Below are 22,218 nucleotides of genomic sequence, written 5' to 3'. Positions count from 1 at the left end.
TTGTGTGTTGCTGTGTTGTTTTTCATTTTGAGTAGATATGTTTGTACCTTGTGGGTTGTGTTATGGGCATGGGGATTTTAGTTAAGTTTCGCTGGGGGATTTTTGAGTTTTGTTGTTTTGCCGTTTTGTGAGTGTGTTGTTGTGTTGTTTTTCATTTTTAGTAGATATGTTTGTACCTTGTGGGTTGTGTTATGGGCACGGGGATTTTGGTTATGTTTCGTTGGGGGATTTTTGAGTTTTGTTGTTTTGCCGTTTTGTGAGTGTGTTGTTGTGTTGTTTTTCATTTTGAGTAGATATGTTTGTACCTTGTGGGTTGTGTTATGGGCACGGGGATTTTAGTTAAGTTTCGTTGGGGGATTTTTGAGTTTTGTTGTTTTGCCGTTTTGTGAGTGTGTTGTGTTGTTTTTCATTTTGAGTAGATATGTTTATACCTTGTGGGTTGTGGGAATGAGCTCCTGCTGTTAGCTCCATTTTTTGCTAACATAACAGTTCAAAAACATGCAAATGTGAGATCAACAGGTACCACTTTGGCAGGAAGGTAACGGTGCTCCATTCAGTCTTGCTAGACACATGACCTAGGCAGAGTGGGTAAAGGTGGTGGTTAATGCCTTCTTACAGGAAGGCCACATTCCAGCCAGCTTAAAACAAGCTGTAATAAAACCGCTGTCTGAAAAACCGTCACTGGACCCCCACTCAATTCGTCAACGTTCAGCCAGTTTCCAATCTCTCCTTCTTGGGCAAAGTTTTGGAACAGGTGGTTGTCTTGTAACTCCAGGTCTTCTTGGAAGACACTGATTATCTAGGTCTGGCTTCAGGCTGGGACATGGTACTGAGACAACCTTGATCGCCTTAGTTCATGATCTATGCCAGGAACTGTACAGGGGGAGCGTGTCCCTGTTGGTTCTCCTAGACCTCTCAGCAGCCTTCAATACCGTTGACCATGGTATCATTCTGGATCACCTCACAGGAATGGACCTTGGGGTACTATTTTACAGTGGTTCCAGGCCTTTCTAGAGGGCTGTTTTATATGTTTTATTAAATGTATTTTTAATTCTCTTAATTGTATATTATTAGTTATCAAATTGCTGCCTGGTTGTAAGCTGCCTTGAGTCACCTTCAAGTTTGAAAAAGGCTTAGAAATAGAGATGAGCACCACCTCCCCAGAGTCAGACACAATGAGACTAAATGTCAAGGGAAACCTTTACATTTACCTCCCTTTCCTCAGACCCTAATTGCAGTGGCTATAGTTGAGCTCATGAAAAAGAAGTCTCTTCTCCGGTCCCTCCATGAATGCAAACAACTCCAGAGCAAAAAGTGAGTTATTTCTATATCTTGCATGGAAATTTTTTTTGCTAATTTTGCTTAATGTCATCTCATTCTGCTACCAAAATTGATAGACTTGTTGACCTTTTGTTTTCCACTTGATCACGTGCATCTAGTTGTGTGTATTATGGTGTTGTCTTTGAAAGATCTGTTCAGAAGGCTTTTGCCTTTGCCATCCTCCGAACCTGAAATACATAAGTTTGAATTGCTTAAGGTCATCCAGTGTTTCTTGCTCTGAGATAATAAGGCTTGTCCAAAGTTTCCATAGCTGAACAGGACTTTTGAGACTTAGTCTCCAGAATTACGGCCCAATGCTCAACCTACTACACTCGCAATAATTGTCATTCGTTTTTAATTACCTAACTCGATCTCTGACAGACTGCATATCTGGAAGACATCTTAAGTAAGAGATCCATCTTTCCACCCAAAAAATAAGAAGGCTTAAGTCCATAAGTTCAGTCTTCTCACAAGATATTTGTTTTTCCCTATTCTGTTTTTTATTAATATAAAATAATTGTACAGTATAAAATGCATGACGTCAATATATAGTATTTACATTATCTGTAAGAATAAAATGCATGGTAAGCAGAACTATTCTGGAATGCATGTCTTCAACATGTAGACAGCATAGGAAATGTGAAAATCCTAAGAGCTCTACTTTGAATACAGAATAGCAAATCTTAGGAGCTTGTCTTGCCATGAGAATGTTCCAGCTGACTTCAAGTACCAAATGCATATGTAAATGATAAAAAGTAGTCTTTCAAGTAACAAGATGTTGTTTACATTTACATTTTTAATTGCTTTATTTTAAAAAGAAAGTCACTGAAATTATTTCAGTGGAGGTATTTTGTGTCGTTCTTAAGTTGCTCCAATCAGAAGCTTAAACAAAATATTTTCTACCTGAAAAATACAGAGTATAGCAAAAGACATAGCAAAAGACAACAAGGGCAGCAGCCAACTGGTAAACTTCATCAGCCTCCTCAGAGCAAGGCAGCATGATTGGCACCTCTACTTAGTCATCTATTGCCTTCAACTCCCACAATTCCTAACAGTCAGTAGTCCACCTGGAGGGCCTAAGCTTGTCTGTGCCTGTCTAGCCCCAATGACAGAGCTAAGAGCTGAACAAACTCTCAGAAAGAAAATAAGCGTGATCAAGTTGCCTGTCACATGGTAGTAGGAAACAACAGTGGCTAAGTGGGGTTTACTAATCGAAACTGAAGAGGGAAAGTGAGGCACATTTGTGCCTATAGTTGTACAAGGAAACTATATTGTTCATGTTATACAAGATTTAAAAAGTCTATTCACAGGATAGTTTTCACATTTTCCCTAGATTGTAATAACTAGTTCTATGAAAATGAATAAATTAATGAGTTTAAAAAATGAGTATGATATTACAAAACGAAATGTTCTGCTCATAAAATGGTTTTGGGACTATGAGTTGTACAACCCATTTTAGCTTAGGAAAACTTGCTAGTTGAATGAACATACATAGTATGGTGTTAATGCATAACTGATGCAATTAAATATCAAATTTTTCTTCACATATACAATGTCCATTTTCTTCATAGTCTTCTCTTGTTACAACCATATCTTCAAAATCATCATTTTCAGAAATCAACTTTCCACCTTCCCAGGAATATGTAATAGGGCTGAAAATAAATAATAAGAGCCTTTAATCATATGATGCATCCCTCCTCCTGAATACTATTCAAACACCACAAATTTCAGGAAGGAAGGAAGGCAGGCAGGCAGGCAAGCAGGCCAACGAAAGGCAAGGTGCCCACAAAACGTGACTCACTATTTAAATGAAATTCATCCCCTGGGAATACTACAGGCAAGAAATGCAATATTTACAAATGTAATGCTTCATATTTCTATGTAGGTTTTTTAAAAAAATCTAAACCAGTTGGGAGGCTTACATTTAAAATACATACTGCACTCTATGAGGGAAAGATATGCCCTTTTAATGGCCAAGACCACAGGATACAACTAAACTGGGTGCCATTTAAGATACTGAAAAATGAAATAATGACAGGTATGTGAGAGACATTATTTGACAACTCAAAAGACTTTGTAACGGAACATATACTTACTTCTCTGGCAGAATAACAGAAACATCATAGTCTGTTGGAGTAAGGCACCGGACCTCAGAGTAAACACGATCCCTGAAGCCAGGAAATAGTGTGTTTCCTCCAGTCAAGACAATATTTTTGAAGAAATGAGGTTGCATTTCTGTGGAAAAGACCGTATGTCAACGGAGTTGATATTTAGATTAAGCAACCAAACAATCCTAAGGGGAAAAGATGAAGCAGTGGATGATTTTTCAGTTCCAAAGCTCCGTCAGCCTGTGACAGCTCTGACAGATGAGGTCCAGCTCAAGGGACCTGATCATGAGGTTTTTTGGGAAATGAAATGACACAGTATACAAAGAATCAAAGGCTGTTTCTAACATACCCTGGAGCTACAGTTTTCCAGCTTCGGTTATTCATACGTTTCTGACTGCAGTTTCTAGTAAATTCAACTAACATTGTCAATGCCAAGATATTTTGGGAGTTTAGGTCAAAATATCTGGAGGGCCAAAAAACCCCCAAAAAACCAAAGATCCACTGCCTCAGAGCTTTCTGTAGGCAACAGTAGGGACATCTGTGGCAAATGTGTTTCATGCTAGCAGCATCATTTCTAATCTAACCTAATTCAGAAAATCATCCAAGGATGTTATTATTTTACTTTTAGCATGGAATAAAAAGGGGCCAATATGACAGAGATATAAAGTTATAAATTTAACTAAAACAAATAATTTCTTCAACATTTAAGAACAGAGTGCTAAATTAAAAATGATATTCAGTAGTCCAGATATTGCACAGTTAACTCTGGTAACTGTACAAGAGAAATATGCAAGAAAATAATGGTTTTCCTTGTATAATGCATGTGTCATGTCATTTTAAGTAGATCATTACTTGGTATTTTTTGAAATCAGATTTGATCATATATTGAGGAATCAAACTGGAGTTTTGGAATACTTTTTGTGGTGGCGATGTGGGGGGAAAGTATTTAGAGAAATAGAAGATATAATGAACATTAAAATAGAGAGAAGTCCTAGTATAGCTTTATTATCATTATATAATAATAAACAATTGAAAAAAGATAAATATGTGATAACAAATTTATTAACAATAGCAAGACTGCTTATAGCAAGGAACTGGAAAAGAGAAATAAATACACAAATAGAGGAGTAGTATAAGGAAGTATGGAAATTGGCAATAAATGATAAGCTGACATGTATATTACAAGTTAAAAGAGGTATATGGAAACAAAGAGATTTTGATGACGTATGGAGAAAATTTATTGAAAAAGCATTAAAAAATAAAGAAGGAAAGTTACCTCTACAAGAAGAATTGAAATTTTGGACAGATGATATGTAAAAGCTGTGGCTCGGGAAGGGGGAGGGGAGCACAGCAGTGAGGGAGAGATAATATGTATAAGCAGAAAAATAACACTAGATGCCAAAAGTTAAAGCATGGTAGGTTGTATTGAATAATATGTATCTGCTGTAAAACAAACAATGTATAACAAATGTATTGAATCATGATAAAATAATTAAAAAATATCATTAAAAAAGTTCATTTCAGAGAGAATGTGCTATGTTGGGTTGTATGATTTGACATCTAGTCAAAATTCTATATCTACAATGCTTTAACTGAACAACATCTAACTATATAACTATATAACAAGATAGTTATAGAAATAAACCTTTTTATCTTAATAAGCTAGCTTTGGAGTAAATTAGAATTTTATCACTATGCAACATATTCCTTAATGAGACTTTTGGTAATACCATGTTTTAATAAAGCTACCTTCTGGCAAGTTCTGGATTGAAAATACTATGGCTTCAGGAATTCCCATTTCTTGAATACCAATATCTGAAGGATGAAACAGTATCTCTGGAACAGCAAATCGCTCATTTGTAAGACGAAGTATTTGTTCACCAGCTTTATATTTTCCACTTAATACCATTTCTTCCCTTGGCTATAAAAGGAAAAGTCAAAACTTATGAGATATTAAACACAATGCCAACTTTGTTTTTTTTATTTTTGTATTGGTACTTTTTTTGTCTTCTCCTGGAGCAGAGATTGGAATCACAGAGCTCTCTAGATGATGCTGAACTACATCTACCACTAATCTTTACTAACAGATATGAGGGGACGGGCCATTGAGAATTACAATTCAACAAAATCTAGATAGCTGGAGAACTCCCACTCCTGTCCTTAAGTATCTGGAATCCAAAGAACTGCACCATTAGCTTTGCATATCTAATGATATCATTTCTTGAGCAGAAGAATTTTTTTTTGGGGGGGGGGGTGTCACATCTTACTGAGCAATCAATGAAAAACAGCTCTTTAGATATAGACCAGGATGATGTACCAAAACAGTATAGCAGTATATTGACTCTATACTGGAACAAATGCTTCATGGGGCATTGTTAGAGTAGCATGTACCGAATTACTGTTTGTGGCCAATGTGTAAGAACTGAAAGCTGAGGCTGCAGTTTTACACATGCCTACTAACCTAGAAATATCCCACTGAATTCAACAGGACTTATGATCTGATCAGTTCAGTGTGGTAATTCAATGAGTATCTTTGCTTTTCAAGCCACATTTTATTTCTTCTAGTGTCATAATAACTTGCATTTATCTTGCTCTTGGAGGTACTAATAGAGAATCCGTGCACTGGAATTTATGTAAATATACTTGTGTATAAATGTAATATGAACAATTATCTTTGTTGTTTACATCTGAAGAATGCAAAATAAAACATTTTAAGGACATTAAGTGTTTTTACATTATTACCTTACAATAACCTTTTTTTATTGTGCTGAAGTCTGGTAAAACATAGTCCATCATTACAGTATTTTCTTCTCCTTTCAATCTGGAACACATTATTGGAGTTCAACATATATTTTTCAAAATAGCAACTCTTCAAACCCCAAACCCAAATACTGTTATCCAATGCAACGTATCTAATGCAACGTATCTAATGAAACTGTAAAATGATTTTAAGTGCCACTGTCTTAGAATCTAATGAACTGCAAAGACTTCCAATATGAGGCTTAGATAAGCACTGGAGGGATGGAACAGTTGGTGTTTGGCATTACTACTATTTGCAATTCATATAATAATATAGAGTATTCATAACACATAGATGCTTCAAAAGCACAGAACTATTACAGGTATTTTAGTTTAATCCAATCACTGAGCAGAATTTCAGATTCAAGCCTTTTGAAAATCTTTATCCTTCTTTTGGTATATGAATGCTGTTTTTATATGGCCAAAGATGGAAAACATTATAAATAAACTAAAATTGCAGTGATTCTTTATCATTAAACAAATTTCAGGCTACTCTTTGATGAAACAAGCCCTGAACAGTTTCACTTCCAGCAAAGTAATTTAGTACAATTATAAACCCATATCAGCTTAACTTTTTTTATTACACCTCCCCCCACCCTTTTCAGGCAAGACTATATATTAGTGATAACCAAAGTGGCAATTCCTGGACCTATACTGATTCTCAGTCCAGTAGACTATTGTTTCCTGGATTTGCCAGGAAAGAAAGCAACTCTTGTAGTCAATGGACACAAGTATGGTAATGATTCCTGGCACACTGGAGTGGGAAAAAAATCTCTGGGTTGTTGTAGGCTTTTTCAGGCTATATAGCCATGTTCTAGAGGCATTCTCTCCTGATGTTTTGCCTGCATCTATGGCAAGCATCCTCAGAGGTAGTGAGGTCCACCACCTCTGAGGATGCTTGCCATAGATGCAGGCAAAACGTCAGGAGAGTATGCCTCTAGAACATGGCCATACAGTCCGAAAAAACCTAAAACCCAGTGATTCTGGCCATGAAAGCCTTTGACAATACAAAACAATCTCTGTTGGTCTTGCACATCTGATAACTTAGGAAGCAGATTTTCAAGATTAAGGTAACACTGAGCATGAAATGTACTTTGCATTAAAAAAAAACAACCCAAAAACATACTTGGCAATTTCCATATCCTTGAAAAAGTCTTGTGAGACATAGCATACATCTTCCTTCACTTGATTAATCACATGGGTCTCATCCATTACATGCAGTTGCCTATAAAAATAGAATTTTCATTTTATCTTGTTACCAGTCTGTTAAATGAGTATTAAGATTTATTTAAGCTTATATGTTACAGTTCACTGCTAAATTATGGAAAATCCCATTTAATCCTTTAATCCTCAGCAGTTATGCTAACTAAAGAACAGCAGAAAGAAAACCTGATGTTTCTAACATTTTTTTCATTTCACTTCACAGTATGTTCTGATTTGGAGCAAATATGGCATTTCAGCCAAATTTCACACATTTCTGATGGAGCAAGGTCCTAACATTGCATTTATAGAATGGATTTAAGGAAAAGGAATGCATTAGAATTTAGAGTTTAGCTTCTGACATGAGGTTTGTATAATGACATTGCCAAGAATTCTAATATAATATGATTGAATTTTGAGGGCAGTTATCAAGAATAGCAATTTTTATAATCATGAGTGGGATGGGAGGCAAATGTCACACTGTTTCTAACCTATGACCAATTCCTGCTGATAATACCGCCAGTTATTGTTGCTGCCAACATTTGCTAAAAGCAAGGGAGCATTACAGTTTTAAATCACTTTTTTTGTTCTTGAGAATAACGTTTAGCAAACATATATCATTTAGGCTCTCTTTGCCCATGCCATGCAATCTTCAATGTTGGGAGTTGCAGAGGGTGGAAAATCCCAACCCATCTCAAAAGCTGTTGGAGATACAGTAGAGTCTCACTTATTATTCAACTTTCTGTATTATCCAACGCAGTGTGCTTTCCACCCGGATCCACAGCTGTTTCAACTCATTGTGATGTTTTGGTGCTAAATTCGTAAATACAATAATTACTACATAATATTATCGTGTAATGAACTGCTTTTTCTGTTGATTTGTTGTAAAATATGATTTTTTTTGGTGCTTAATTTGTAAAATCATAACATAATTTGACGTTTAATAAGCTTTTCCTTAATCCCGTCTCATTATCCAACATTTTCACTTATCCAACATTCTACTGGCCCGTTTATGTTGGATAAGCAAGACTCTACTGTAGCAACTATCTCAAGCCTCCTCTATTTAATTTTTTGTCTGTTTATAATGTGTTGTTTATTTCCTGAAGTGTATGTCTTCTTTGGTTTGCAGTTTTCTTAGTGCTATGTACTTGAGGCAGTGGGAGGGGCTGCAGACCATGTAACTGGTTCAATGACTGTTTAGAATGAAGTTTAAAAGGATAGCAGTTGAGGAATGACAGTTGAGGCTTGATTCAGTTTGAGTACAGAAACCAGAGTAGGAAGTTAGAAGACTGTTAAGGTTTGCGTCCCTTGGAAGCAGACTGTTATGAAAGAGAGCTGTACAGAGCAATATAGTTTTGAAAAGACCGATAAAGTTAAAGATACAAACTGAAACATTTTAAAGTTTAATCTGACAAGAAATGTGCCCGCATATTTAAATACATGAAGTTGTGAGTAAAACAAGCATATTATTTTAAAGAAGTCTACTTGAATATTAGTCTACTGAGAGCATCAAACAGAAACAAGGTATTTATGTGCCGAGTGATAATCCATTACCCAATAAACTAAAGAAACACTTCTGAAACTCTGCTACCCAACAGATTATGATCGTAATAGGCCATAATCCATATCCTAATAAAAGTCTCAGAGGTGAGAGGAAAACTGGTTATTACTTGCACTTGCTAGGCAGATGAATGACATTTGCCATAATCTGCATTGTATAAATTCATTTTGCCACAATAAACATAGTGGAGAACTGTAGTAATTTCTAATTAGTTCTTTTACCTGTATGAGATTGTCTCCTTCAGGTGGTTCGTCAATAGTTTTCCTCCAACATTTATCCTGGAGACAAGATAAATCTTTTAAAATATTTGTGTATTGACAAAATATGACCACACATATTTTTGAAAAATAAATGTGTTACCTTATAATTGCTTCTTTCTTTTTTTTACTTCTGCAGTAAGGCACAATGTGAGTAAAAGAATACCCACTATCCACAATGATGCAACATAGTTCTGATGGATTATCTCGGAAGTATCTATGGGCACTAAGAGCCCCAGCTGAAAAACAATATAGCATGTGTTCATTTTATTCTCTTAGCCAACTTTATCATGATAGAAGTCATAAAAAGAAGACGAAACATAAAAAAACCCTTGCACTTATATAAAATTGACAGTTGTTGTTGAGTTTATTAACAGATGATAAGGGTCATTCAATAAAATTACAGTCTGCATATGTGTATATAAACATTTTAGTTTTGTACATGGATAATAGTTTTCACCCATCAACACGTGTATATAGGTTGCTGCTATGGTGCAATTAATTACATGTAACTCCAACAAGGGATTTTAGAGAATACAGGTATACTGTTGTTCAGGTATTATGGCTTCACTTGATTAACAAATGGTAAGAGATTATGGGCTCTCATGTAAATTTATGTTCCACAGTTCATGCAAACATACATATATTCATTCTATTTAGGTATACATTTGATCTGTAAATTGGGTTTGAATGGATCCTTGTTTGTTAGAGCAAATTAGGAATGAACACAGGTACAGATATTCTGAAAAATACTCAAGTATGTGTATACGCATGTTGTAAGCACATGTATAATGTACAGCGAGCACTTCTATAGTAAATATAAGTACCCTACCAATAGTCAGGAGAAAGCAGTAATAAAAGACTTAACACTCACAATTTACTCTGAGAACTGCTTGAAATTGGTATTCCTCAAATAGTATTTCATTCATAGATTCTTGAATTGAACTGAAGTTGAAATAAGGTTCTGTGATTATGATGTTGGTATCAACAAAGTCTACCTGTGCAAGAAAAAGACTTCAGTGTTTAGCAGAAATGGTCCAGCTCTCCTTATTTTGGTAAAAGGAAGAGAAGACAGCTAAAGTAGATTGGCCTAGGAGTCACTAAGCAGGCAACCAAAATTGTCCCCCCATTATTTCTTTGCTTCAGAGCAAACAATAAGACCCTGCTTTGCTCAGCTGACACAGCCAAAATATTTAGCAATTCTCTTCTCACTGGAAGGTATAAGGATTATTATTGCCTCTTTGCCCTGCCTTCTGAAGAGAGGAGCTACCTCCTTATTTATATTTCAGTACTTCCCTGCACCATTAATGTACCGTACATGAGGCCAACACAGTCTCCTACTACAGTCTACCACTTAATGCTGTTAACAGCCCACGAGCTAAACAACCCCAAACAAGCATGCCAATCTAGATGTATTTATGATTTAGAACATTGCCTTCGAAATACATCATTGTGATGGATTACAATAAAAGTTTTGAAATAGCATAAGCTAGTTAATATGAACTTACTGAAACAGATCACACTATATGCCCTTTGGAAGGACGGGTGTTTTTCATGCAAGACTCAGGAAAGCCATAAGTAGGCAAGAACTGGATGAGAAGGGTTAATTTCGTAATGGATTCAGGCGAATTGCAAACAGTGAACTCAAATTCTACAGACAAATACTGAACACTGAGCAAAAGGAAAAGACCTGATACCCATATTTTCATATCCCACAAAAATACATGCTCAATTTTATCTGATAATACTTCATCCTGAGTACTGGAAATCCCCAAGTTATGAACAAGATAGGTTCTGTAGGTTTGTTCTTAAGTTGAATTTTTAAGTCAGAACAGGTTCCTTTTTAAAGTGTAGCTTCAGCCAAATACACATACATACACACACACACCTGTGGTGGTTTTGCTGTCTGTGCTGCAGTTCTTTCAGGAGTGATTTTCCCTTCCTAGGGTTAAATTTCTCTCAATTCCTGTTGTCTCCCCCCATCTCCCTGCCTCCGTTTGTAACTATGAGTTGTATATAAGCTGGATGTTTGTAATTCAAGGACTACCTGCATTTGAAACACACCCAATAAGCACACTTTTAGAGAAGCTGCAGGGAAATAGTGAATGGCCTGATTCCTTCTAAGTAAAGCGGATTTATCAGCTTTTTTCTACAAACATTAATTCAGACATTAAGTTGAATTCCTGCAATTTGGTAGATTACTATGCTCCAAGACATTTTTTTAAAATTCATCTCTCAAAATATAAAGTGCTCTAATTACCTGATACATTTCTTTTCCAAAAAGATTGTCCCAGACCTGCCTCTGAACATCCCAGTTTACCAAATATCCCTGTTATTTAAAAGTGAAAATATAAATTACACATTTGATATTTATAGTTACACATTCTTTAATCTCTTCAAGACATTAGTAAGTCACAAGTCTTTTCAGAATGTTTTGATGAACATGAAACGACTTGCTCCCAGTAAATGAGTCAACTTATCCTCAAAGGACCCTGACATTCAAATCTCAGAGTGTGATGCTTCACAGTTTCAAATAAAATTGTAGGAACAGCTTTATGTGTATGTTAGAAGAATGAACTGGAGCAACGGTCCCATATATTTTAATAATCATTAGTTTTTATAGGACATAAGTTAACTTCAAGCTAACTACAGGCCAAGTATAGCCCACAGAGATTTCCTATCTACTTGCTACTTTGCTAGATGTTATTTCCTGTCTGCAATCATAGTACTTAAAAGTATTTAAAAGGACTTAAGAAGCTTCCATAATACAATCTAGCACTTCAGCTGTATTGTGGATGACTCAATTCCATAACAATACATTTAAATATTGTAATTACTTATTACTTTCAGATATACATTTGCTGTTGAAAAAGAATAAATACAAATAAAAACCTGCCCAGTTCCCCTTTTCATCACTTACAACACAGTCCTATTGCATTAGTTCCACAGAGATGGCACCTATTTTTATGTACATATACTGCACCCATAATTTATAATTATTGAGATTATAATTCAAAACAATAATTTCCCCATCTAAGTTGTAGTTGGCTTTATTTTGCAAAAACAAACCTCTCTCCACTATGAGGATTTCATTTATTTAATATTATTATATTGTTTATCTTCTTCAATACTAACATTTTAAAAAATAAACCAATCAATGAAAACTTAAGTTGCATTTAAACCAGACCTCTAATGTCTGGGTGGAAATGCGTCACACAAATGAAATTACCTTTTGGAAAGGAAGAATATAAAAAAGTCCAGATGGATCTTTAATTTCATCTAGTTGGTTAGCTGTGAATGTTTTCAAGCGAGCTGTCTTTGATCTGAACTGACAGTTGGGAATAACACTGTAAGATGGAGGCAAAACCATTAGCTTCTTAAATACAGACTTGGTGAAATAACTATGACCCTCAATATGCTATTGCACTCAAACTCTGATCAACCCCATCTACTGAACTCAACTGTTATAAATGACAGGAGCTCTAATATTGCATCTGGAAAGTTATACCCTTGATGAATATGCTTTTAAAAATCTTTTAGCTCTGGCAACAAAATATAGTTATATCCTGTAGTTAGGAAGTGGAATTAAACTGATCAGCCTAACGCCCATTCGCCATGTAAAAGCTCAACAATAAACAGGGCTTTATTTATGCCATTTGAAAGGAAATACAGCTTGCTTTACCAATCCTTAGTATGAACAAGACACATTGAAGTCTGCCATTCACTTGCAAAATACATGTCAGTAAAAAACAGAAGCACTTGTAAAAATAGATATAAAGAAAACATAACATTAGAGTAGACTATAATGTTCAAATTACCCTTGTAAAAGTATGCAAACAACAGAAAAGCCAATTACATCAAATCTTCAATTTTTGTACCACATGAAAAAAACGTTCTGATGATACAACAGAATCCACAGTAGGAATAACAAAACACACAAAGCTTTTGAGATACCTGCCAATGACTGAAATCTAACACTTGCAGAATATAACCAACTGTAGGCTGAAGAGAATGATGCTGGGGAAAACAGAAGGAAAGAGGAAGAGGGGCCGAACAAAGGGCAAGATGGATGGATGGCATCCTTGAAGTGACTGGATTGACCTTGAAGGAGCTAGGGGTGGTGACGGCCGACAGGGAGCACTGGCGTGGGCTGGTCCATGAGGTCATGAAGAGTCGGAAACGACTGAATGAATGAACAACAACAACAACAGGTTGAAGAATAGGTCCAAGTTTTACAACAGTCTGAAATAAACAGCAGAAGCTGTTTCCTACTTTATTATCTGTAATGCCCAGTTCCTTCTTTGAACTGTAGATCGTTCCTACACCTTTTTATATACAAGGATATCAGAGTGAATTCAATACAGTTTTCAATACAGATTACCTTTTCAATACAGATCAAGGGTCTGGAGAACAAGCCCTATGAGGAGCGACTTAAAGAGCTGGGCATGTTTAGCCTGAAGAAGAGATGGCTGAGAGGAGACATTATACCATGTATAAATATGTGAGGGGAAGTCATAGCGAGGAGGGAGCAAGCTCGTTTTCTACTACCCTGGAGACTAGGATGCAGAACAATGGCTTCAAACTACAGGAAAGGAGATTCCACCTGAATATTAGGAAGATTTTCCTAACTGTGAGAGCTGTCCAGCAGTGGAACTTTCTGCTGCAGAGTGTGGTGGAGGCTCCTTCTTTGGTGGCTTTTAAACAGAGGGGTGCCTCGAATGTGATTTTCCTGCTTCTTAGCAGGGGGTTGGACTGAATGGCCCCTTCCAACTCTATGATATGTAGCCCCCGGTGGCGCAGTGGGTTAAACCCCTGTGCCGACAGGACTGAAGACCGACAGGTCGCAGGTTCAAATCCGGGGAGAGGTGGATGAGCTCCCTCTACCAGCTCCAGTTCCTCATGCGGGGAAATGAGAGAAGCCTCCCACAAGGATGGTAAAACATCAAAATCATCTGGGCGTCCCCTGGGCAACGTCTTTGCAAACTGCCAATTCTCTCACACCAGAAGTGACTTGCAGATTCGCAAGTCTCTCCTGACACGACAAAAACAAAAACAAAAAAAACCCTCTATGATTCCATTACTAATCTGGGAATGATGTAAATAGGACTATTATTTATAATAATATTGTGTAATATTATAATATTGTATGGGGGAGAAGGTCGTGTTATTAGCCACTTTGGGTCTCTTTTTGGAGTGATAACGCAAAACAGAAATACAATAATGTAACAATATGTAGAAATGGGGCAATGTCCATGGTTTTGAAACAGCTTTTTACAATGGCAAGATAAATATTTCCAAGCCAAAAGGTTTTAGCAAGTGTAGGGTGAATCTACACTGTAGAACTGATGCAGTTTGACTCCACTTTAACTGCCACGGCTCAATGCCATGGAATCCTGGGAATTGTAATTTGATGAGGCACGAGCTCTCTGGGGCTCTCTTATGCGGCTGAGGGGGAAAAGGAAGGGGCCTGAGGCTGTGAGGAATGGTGGGAGTTGGAGTCCAAAACACCAGGAGGGAGGGCCCAAGTCTGGTGTAGAGGCACCCTAATAATTCCCTATTTGCTTCTCATTCCTTCCTTCCATCTTCCACTCAGGTCTCTCCAAGCATCCTTGGGAGAAAGCGGGGCCCTCACCTGACGCGGTCGTGGCTGTACCCGATCTTGGCGTTGTAGGCGCCGTTATCCAGCACCAGCGTGACCATCTTCCCGCCCTCTTCCTCCTCCTCCTCCTCCTCGGCTTCCCCTTCGCGCCCGGCTCCCTCCGGCCCCGCCCCCGCCCGCGGAGGAGGCGTCCCCAGGCGGCAGGGAGGACCAGCCGACATCCCGCGCGGCCCGGACTCCGCTCCTAGGGCGGCTCTTCCGCCCAAGGGCTTGATGGGACATGGGAAAAGGAAAGAGACAGGCACATCGCGTTTCTTCTTGGACTCCAACTCCCAGAAGCCTCGGCCACTTTGGACAAAGGCGAAGGATTGTGGGAAATGTAGTCAAAAACATTGAGACGTCGAGATCTCGCGAGCTTTACGCCTCCCGTGCGTCCGGCGTGAATATAGTTCTATATATGATTCGGCCTGACTCAGCACTTCCGGTTTGCTCTGAAGGGATTTTTCCCGCCTTCTTCGTTGCTCTGGAAACTGGAGAAGAGGGGGTTATCTGTTTCCGGCCTCTCTTTCCATAAACAAAACGCTGGCGAGTGCGAAGGTCTCGGAGATTTCTAACGGCGATTTCCTTCAGATCTTAAAAAAATACTAAACAACCCGTCTTTTAGAGATTCAAAAGAGCTGCCAATAAATTAGGGGAACGCAAATCGACCTTTGAAGGCGTCGCCATAAATCCGCCAACGACGTCAAGGCCAAAGGCCTAGAGACGCACAAACAAATCAACTGCGCGCAGGATTTGGGCCGACAGTAATTCTAAAGGCGCCATTTCAGGAAAATTATTGCACCTTCAGTGTGTTTTGGGTTTTGTAGTTGAGACGAAAGGCTCCAAATCTCTGTCTTCTCTTCGAAGCTAAGCATCCTTGATTAGTACTAGAATGAAAAGAGGCAAGTCTACTCCATTACCGACAGAAGGCCCTCAGCGCTCCGCAGATACGGTCTCCTCCTCTGATGGTGGACACCAAGAGGCCCAGCCAACCATGGAGCGTGCACATCTGGCAACTGAACCTCTGGTGGCTGAGGCAGCCTCGGGTGGGGCTCCCGCCAATCGCAGGCGCCATAGGCCATCCCGCCCTCTGCCACCGACTCCTGGCTGCTCCAAGTCCAGAGGCCGTTCCCTGCGACGTTGCCCCAAGCGCCGAAGCTGTCGCCATGTATGCTCCTCCTCTTCGTCAAGCTCTCAGGAGTCACGCTCTCGTACTCCGCAACTCAGAGAATGCAACCACTGCACGCATTCTCCACACCATACCTCCTGCCATTCCCAGGATGCCGAAGAATGTAGAGGCCCTCCCTGTCACCGCTGCTCAGGATGCAACTGTGCCGTTGGTGGCCGAGGACACCGGGGTCGTAGACATCATTTTGAAAGGTCACCAGTCTCAAACACCTCTGCCCAGATACTTGGATCTCATTCTGCCGGAGACACTTCACAGCCTCAGGATGCTGATGGTGTGACATCTCAGGCCGCTGAACCTGCTGACACATCAATACGCCCAACTTCACCACAACTGCAAGCTGCCCACAATCAATTTCAAAACACCAGTTCCGATGAGGACTCTTCATCTTCTTCCTCCTCTTCAGATTCAAGTCGATCAGAATCCCCTAGCCCCTTCGTCACCAAACCTCCCCCTCTGTTGCCTATTTACAATGTTCGATCTTACAAGGATCAAATATTGCGCCTTACTAAAGCCTTAGGCCTTCAAATACAGCAACCTATAATGATCGATGACCCCATTTTCAAATACATTCAAGAACCACCACAAGCCATTCTGCCGTTCCTACCTTATCTTCTCCATGTTGTGAAGTCATCATGGTCAAACCCATCATCAGTTCCGCCCACCTCCCGTAGACTGGATAATCTTTACAAGATTGACGATAGCTCTCTGGGCTGGTTAGGTCAGCACCCCAAGCAAAACTCAATGATTGTTGGTATGGTGCACTCAGATTTTTCAGGCGAGGCCCGTTCTACCCCTTTTGATGAGGAGGGAAAGGAATTAGATTCCATAGGGCGCAAGATTTATTCGTCTGCATCCTTGTTGCTTAAAATCTCCAATTATAGTGCAGGCATGGCGGCATACCAAAAATTTCTGTGGAACAAGGTTGCTCCATTTTTTGAGAAATTGCCAGAGGAAGACAGAAGGGCTTGCTCTGTCATCCAGCAGGAGGCCTGTGTTGTATCTGGATACCAACTCCAAGTTTCTAAACACATTGCCGACTCTGCTGGAAAAGTGATGGCTAATTCCATTGCCCTGCGTCGTCATGCATGGTTACGTACCTTGACTCTTCCACCATTTGCTCGGGCAACAGTTGAGGAGATGCCCTTTGACGGGACAGGTGTTTTTCATGCAGAGACTGATTCACGTTTACTGCATATTGATAAAATGCAAGCTGTTGTGAAGAAATTATCCAGGCCATCAGCCTCTAGATCCCAAAGGCGTCAGCGCATGGCACCTTATCGTGCCCAATCAAGCCACCCATCAGCCAGATCAAGACCTAGACCTCAATTCTAGCTACCAACTGGGAAGAGGTCTTCTTCACCAGCTACATACATTACCCACTGGGCACAGCAGTCGACTCCACTAAGCATAAAATTTGAAGATTTCATGGACAATACCCTATATGTCTCTCCCACTATGTCATTGACACCTGTCCAGGAATTCTGATTGGCTGGATTTTGGAGTCTCTTTTTTTAGGGCAGGAATGTGAACACAACAGTTTGGCAACAGAAAGATAGGATTTGAGTGCTGTTTAGACTCTGCCTACTTTGCTTTAAAATTTAAATACGTTAATTATCTTGTAATTCACCTGGTTGGTGATGGTTAATCTGTTTGTAGTTGTAGAATGATTGTTGCACTTGGTTTAATTGTTTCAGGCACTTCCGTAGAATGCAGGCTTTTGCAATCATATTTTGTAACCCAGAGCTGGAAACCTTTGAGCTTTCAAGAATTTCCTCATAAATCATCCTTCATGCTCCCTCATACCATTAGGAGTGAAACAGTCAGACCTCTATAGTTTTTCATGCTTTTGAGCTTATTTGACTGTAATTATTGGGTTCTTTAATTGTACACTAGAATGGCATACTACAATATAACTTTTCAAGTCAATTTCTGTGAGGTTTACATATTTTCTTCATTGTTAGTTAGGTTCTATGTTGTTCTTGAAGATACTTATCTATGTTATAACAGAATAAAGCCTTACAGTGAAAATTTATTCAAATTAAGAAGGATTTATTGCAAGCTTGTATGTATTTTGAAAAAATAAAATATCTTATGAACGTTTTCATTGAATGCAAGTTTATGACATGTTTTGATCAATGTACGACATATGGCTGGAGATGGCAAGTGAAACACTATGCATTTGCAACAAGCACATGGGAAAGTCACTATACAGCCTTGCTAATTGTCCCATACTAATATAACCAAAGTGTTATAGTGTTTATTTTGACTAAGGTCTAAATAAACACTATCCAAATTACTGATAAATTTCTTTCAGCTCTAAAAACTGAACAAGTTACCCTCTGAGGGGTTTGATGCGGGTTTCTTGGGAAAGAAATGTTCTGCTGTCATTTTTGGCTTAAGATGTTTTATTGCCAAATAGAACTTAGCTTTCACACTCTTGAAAAGGTCTCAGCAACACCTTGCTACTTTTAACTATATAGGTATGTAAAGGTTATTGTTGACAGAAAATACCAACATAACTGACAAAGGTGAACAAGTTTAATTTTTTATGAATATGCATACTACACATCATGAGGAAACAGCAAAACCTAGAGAAGACAATTATGCTGGGGAATGTGGAAGGTAAAAGGAAGAGGGGCCGACCAAGGGCAAGATGGATGGATGGCATCCTTGAAGTGACTGGACTGACCTTGAAGGAGCTGGGGGTGGTGACGGCCGACAGGGAGCTCTGGCGTGGTCTGGTCCGTGAAGTCACGAAGAGTCGGAGACGACTGAACGAATGAACAACAACATAGTACACATCAACATAAAACCCTAGGATGGACTCACTGTAATAGAATAATTGAATGCACCAGTGGGACAGCCGAGAAATCTGAAAGAAAAGACATTTTATGAATACATATACAATTTGGAAACCTGGAGCTAAAAAAAAAATCTAAAAAGGCCTAAATGTAAAGTTCTTGGCTTGATATAAAATATGCTTATGCATTTCTTCAAGTTGTTAGTCAATTTATTGTGTTAACTTTCTTGAGAAATACTCTGATAGATTAACTGAAAGCAATGCTTTCCTTTGGTATTTAGGTGGAACACAAGCTGTTCACAAAAAAAATCACAATTTCCTATCATGGATTTTTTTTTCTGTACTTGCTATTTTGAAAACTTAGAAACAACTAACCAGCTGCCTGTTGGAAATCTGCCATTAAAACTGCACTTTCTTAGTTTTCCCAGCAACTGATATACAGAGACATTGACTCAGATACTTAAGGTGATATAATAGCCATCTTCATTAGAACTTTTCTAATGCTCCTTACATTTCTTCAAGTTGTTGGCCCTTACAACAACTTCGGTTAGTCCACATCGTAACTCTGCACTGTGTGAAAAGATACGCATATCTTTAAATGTTGTGCCCTTAAAACATTAAACATTTATTAAAGTTAAAATTAGAATATCTGATTCTCAAATACGTTTAAATTAAAGCCCAACTGACTCACTGATTGTATAGAATATCTTATATTGGGGCACAGAAGTGTATAGTTCTATTAGTCGTAGTACTCTACACATTTTGATGTACTGGTTGCTATACACTGTTTTTAAAATAACTGAAATTTACAAGAATTCATTGAAAATCAGAAATCCTATTTGTATGAAATATTTTATGCAATAGGAGAGCATGTTGAAAATGATCTTTCATCTTTTAAAATATCTTATTATGGAGTTTCGGATATCTTTCCACTATCTAAGAATGGAACTGGAGCACAAGGCAATCTGGGATTAAACCAATCCTATTGATAGCTCTGTGTTTGCATCTTAATGACAACATAACTAATCCTTTCTTAAATAGGATAAATGTTACATAACACTTGAAGGTCAGTAAAACATCAGCAGTTCATTTTTCACTTCAGTTGACTAGGATTTCCTAGTAGAATATTAGGTATTATTATTAAATATAGGACCCAGAAGAAACCATGGTGTCAAAATTAAAAAGTAACCAAAACTTCAGACAGAACTTACCAGAATTTGAAGGCTTGTGCTGCTGGCTTTCTATTCTAAGAGGTCTTTAGCTCTACATTCCTCTGACTCCAGTTTTCTGAATAACATGGCAAACTGCTTTCAAAACTATTGTCTTTACAAAGTAAAGAGATAGATGCCTTACCCTACTACTATTTAGTTAGCAGAGGGATCATACTGAACAAGCTCTAATTGATAGATGGTTATACTGTAGTACAATGGCTATAAATAGGCTATAAATAAGTACTACCTGCCAATCCGAAATAGGGAAAAAATGATTTTACACTGTAGCATAAATGCTTTATGGATATGCAAAATGATTTTTCCTAATGTTTTTGAATAGTCCTCAACAGCAGACTATTAAAAATGTTAGGAGAAATAATTTCGCATATCCAAAAAGTATGATTTTTAGTGTTAGGTGCTTTGAATCTCCTTCGGGAGAGGAATAAAATATGTAATAATAACAACAATAATAATAATTGCATCCAGCCTGATCTTGCAAATCCAAAGGGAAAGTTTCATTCATTCAATTGTACTCTCAATTGTATTCCAAACAGGATGCACCTTTTGATCATATAGATCAGAAGCATCATACTCATTTTTATCCAGGATCACATAGGTTTTATGGTTGCCTTCAAAGGGCCATTGAATCAATGGACAGAAAATCTGTAGACATAAGGGCTGGTGCTCTTTTATTTTTTAAATATATATATATATTTGTGAATAAGATAAAAAAGGAAAATAAAGAAAAAACAAGTATAATTGTTTTACTTGAAAAAAGATTAAAAAAGAAGTGGAAGAGAAAAAAGAGGAAAGAAGAAGAAAAAGAAAAAAAGAGAAGAATATAAACATATAAGAGTTTCTGTACTTCCAGTCTTTTTCTTTGCTTGGTATATTGTTCTCTCCTAAAGTCTATGAATTTGTTTCTACTTTCTCCTTTCGTAACTATATCCTTAGACGTGTATTCAGTAGTTGTTCACTAGTTATATAATAGTTTTCTTCTTCTCCTTCATATAAGTCTTGAACAATTACTAGTCCGTCTTTTTCTTTGGTATTCCTTAATGTCTTGCTAGGAGTTGGGTCAGATCGTCCATATTCTTTGCACCCACTATTTTGATTTGGCATTGTTCTTTTGTGGGAATTTCTTCTAATGATTGTAATTGGGAAATGGCCTTCCCAAACTGTTTTGATACCACTGATCAAAGTATTATGGGAGGATGAAAGAGGACAGAGACAAGATGAAAGGATTAGAGGTGAGAAATGTTCCTGTAAAACCTATAAGAACCTTGTGAGAAACCCCATGCAGAGCAGTCACCCGCAGGTCTCTATTTGCCAATGAAGTCTGTGTATACCAATCTCCTCTGTGTAAACCAAGCCTCAGAAGCCACATTACTACTGTACATTGTATTCCTAAGATGGTTCAGATCCTGCTTATCTTCGAGACCGTATCTTCCTTCATGAATTGGCGCGAGCGCTAAGCTCTGCCGGGGAGGCCCTTCTCTCGCTCCCACCTCCATCACAAGCGTGGTTGGTGGGGATGAGAGAGGGCCTTCTCAGTGGTGGCTGTCCATCTTCCAGAAAGACGTAAAGACTTGGATGTTCCTGTATGCCTTTGAATAATACTTAGCTACTGATCAAGTCCGACAGTGCTAATCTTTTGTTTGGATCTCCAGCACTTTATTCCCAGCCTGGCCCTACAGTTTTATGTTCACACTAGCACTTGTCCTGCCCAACAAGTCTCAAATCTGCACATGCCCACTTTTTGGCTATCGGTTGTTTGTTTGTGTGGTTTATGTTTATAATGTTTTATATTTTATTGGTTTTACTCTTTTCAATATAGTTGATTGTTATATATATGTTAATTGTATTACCCTGTAACCTTTGTTTATATTGGGCTTGGTCCCTATGTAAGCCGCCCCAAGTCCCTTCAGGGACATAGAGGTGGGATATAAGAATAAAGTTATTATTAAAGTTATTATAAGACTGAATCCACACTGAAGAATTACAGCTATTTGACACATGAATTACAATGGCTCAATGCTATGGAATCCCAGGGTTTGTAGTTCTGTGATTTATCCTACTCTGTCTGAGAGCTCTACGCAATACAGTACAAATCCTAGGATCCCATAGGCATGACA

At 38.1% G+C, this 22,218-nt stretch overlaps 1 protein-coding gene across 1 annotated transcript; it reads right to left on the bottom strand.

Moving 5' to 3' along the window:
* Positions 1-1,777: 1,777 nt before the first annotated feature.
* ACTR6 (actin related protein 6) lies at positions 1,778-15,116 on the bottom strand. Its single transcript, XM_060777252.2, has 11 exons — positions 14,878-15,116; positions 12,475-12,592; positions 11,506-11,574; positions 10,120-10,243; positions 9,349-9,484; positions 9,210-9,266; positions 7,354-7,452; positions 6,171-6,249; positions 5,178-5,349; positions 3,417-3,555; positions 1,778-2,972 (listed from the first exon to the last, which is right to left on the bottom strand). The coding sequence occupies exons 1-11, from the start codon at positions 15,063-15,065 to the stop codon at positions 2,843-2,845; spliced, it is 1,311 nt and encodes a 436-aa protein (XP_060633235.2). The 5' UTR covers positions 15,066-15,116; the 3' UTR covers positions 1,778-2,842.
* Between the last annotated feature and the right edge of the window lie 7,102 nt (positions 15,117-22,218).

The sequence above is a fragment of the Anolis sagrei genome, chromosome 5 (assembly GCF_037176765.1).
Source record: "Anolis sagrei isolate rAnoSag1 chromosome 5, rAnoSag1.mat, whole genome shotgun sequence".
NCBI classification, from domain to species: Eukaryota; Metazoa; Chordata; class Lepidosauria; order Squamata; family Dactyloidae; genus Anolis; species Anolis sagrei.
The sequence above is the reverse complement of the archived record's forward strand: the minus strand, read 5'-3'. Positions and strand labels throughout refer to the sequence as shown.

Bases quoted from the DNA above. Each gene is read 5' to 3' on its own strand.
- ACTR6 (XM_060777252.2), bottom strand. From the start codon at position 15,065: ATGTCGGCTGGTCCTCCCTGCCGCCTGGGGACGCCTCCTCCGCGGGCG. The intron at 10,244-11,505 runs GTAATTAGAGCA...TTTCTTGCACAG, and splicing joins TTGGAAAAGAAATGTATCAG to GTAGACTTTGTTGATACCAA. The intron at 2,973-3,416 runs GTAAGTATATGT...ATTTATTTTCAG, and splicing joins TCTGTTATTCTGCCAGAGAA to CCCTATTACATATTCCTGGG.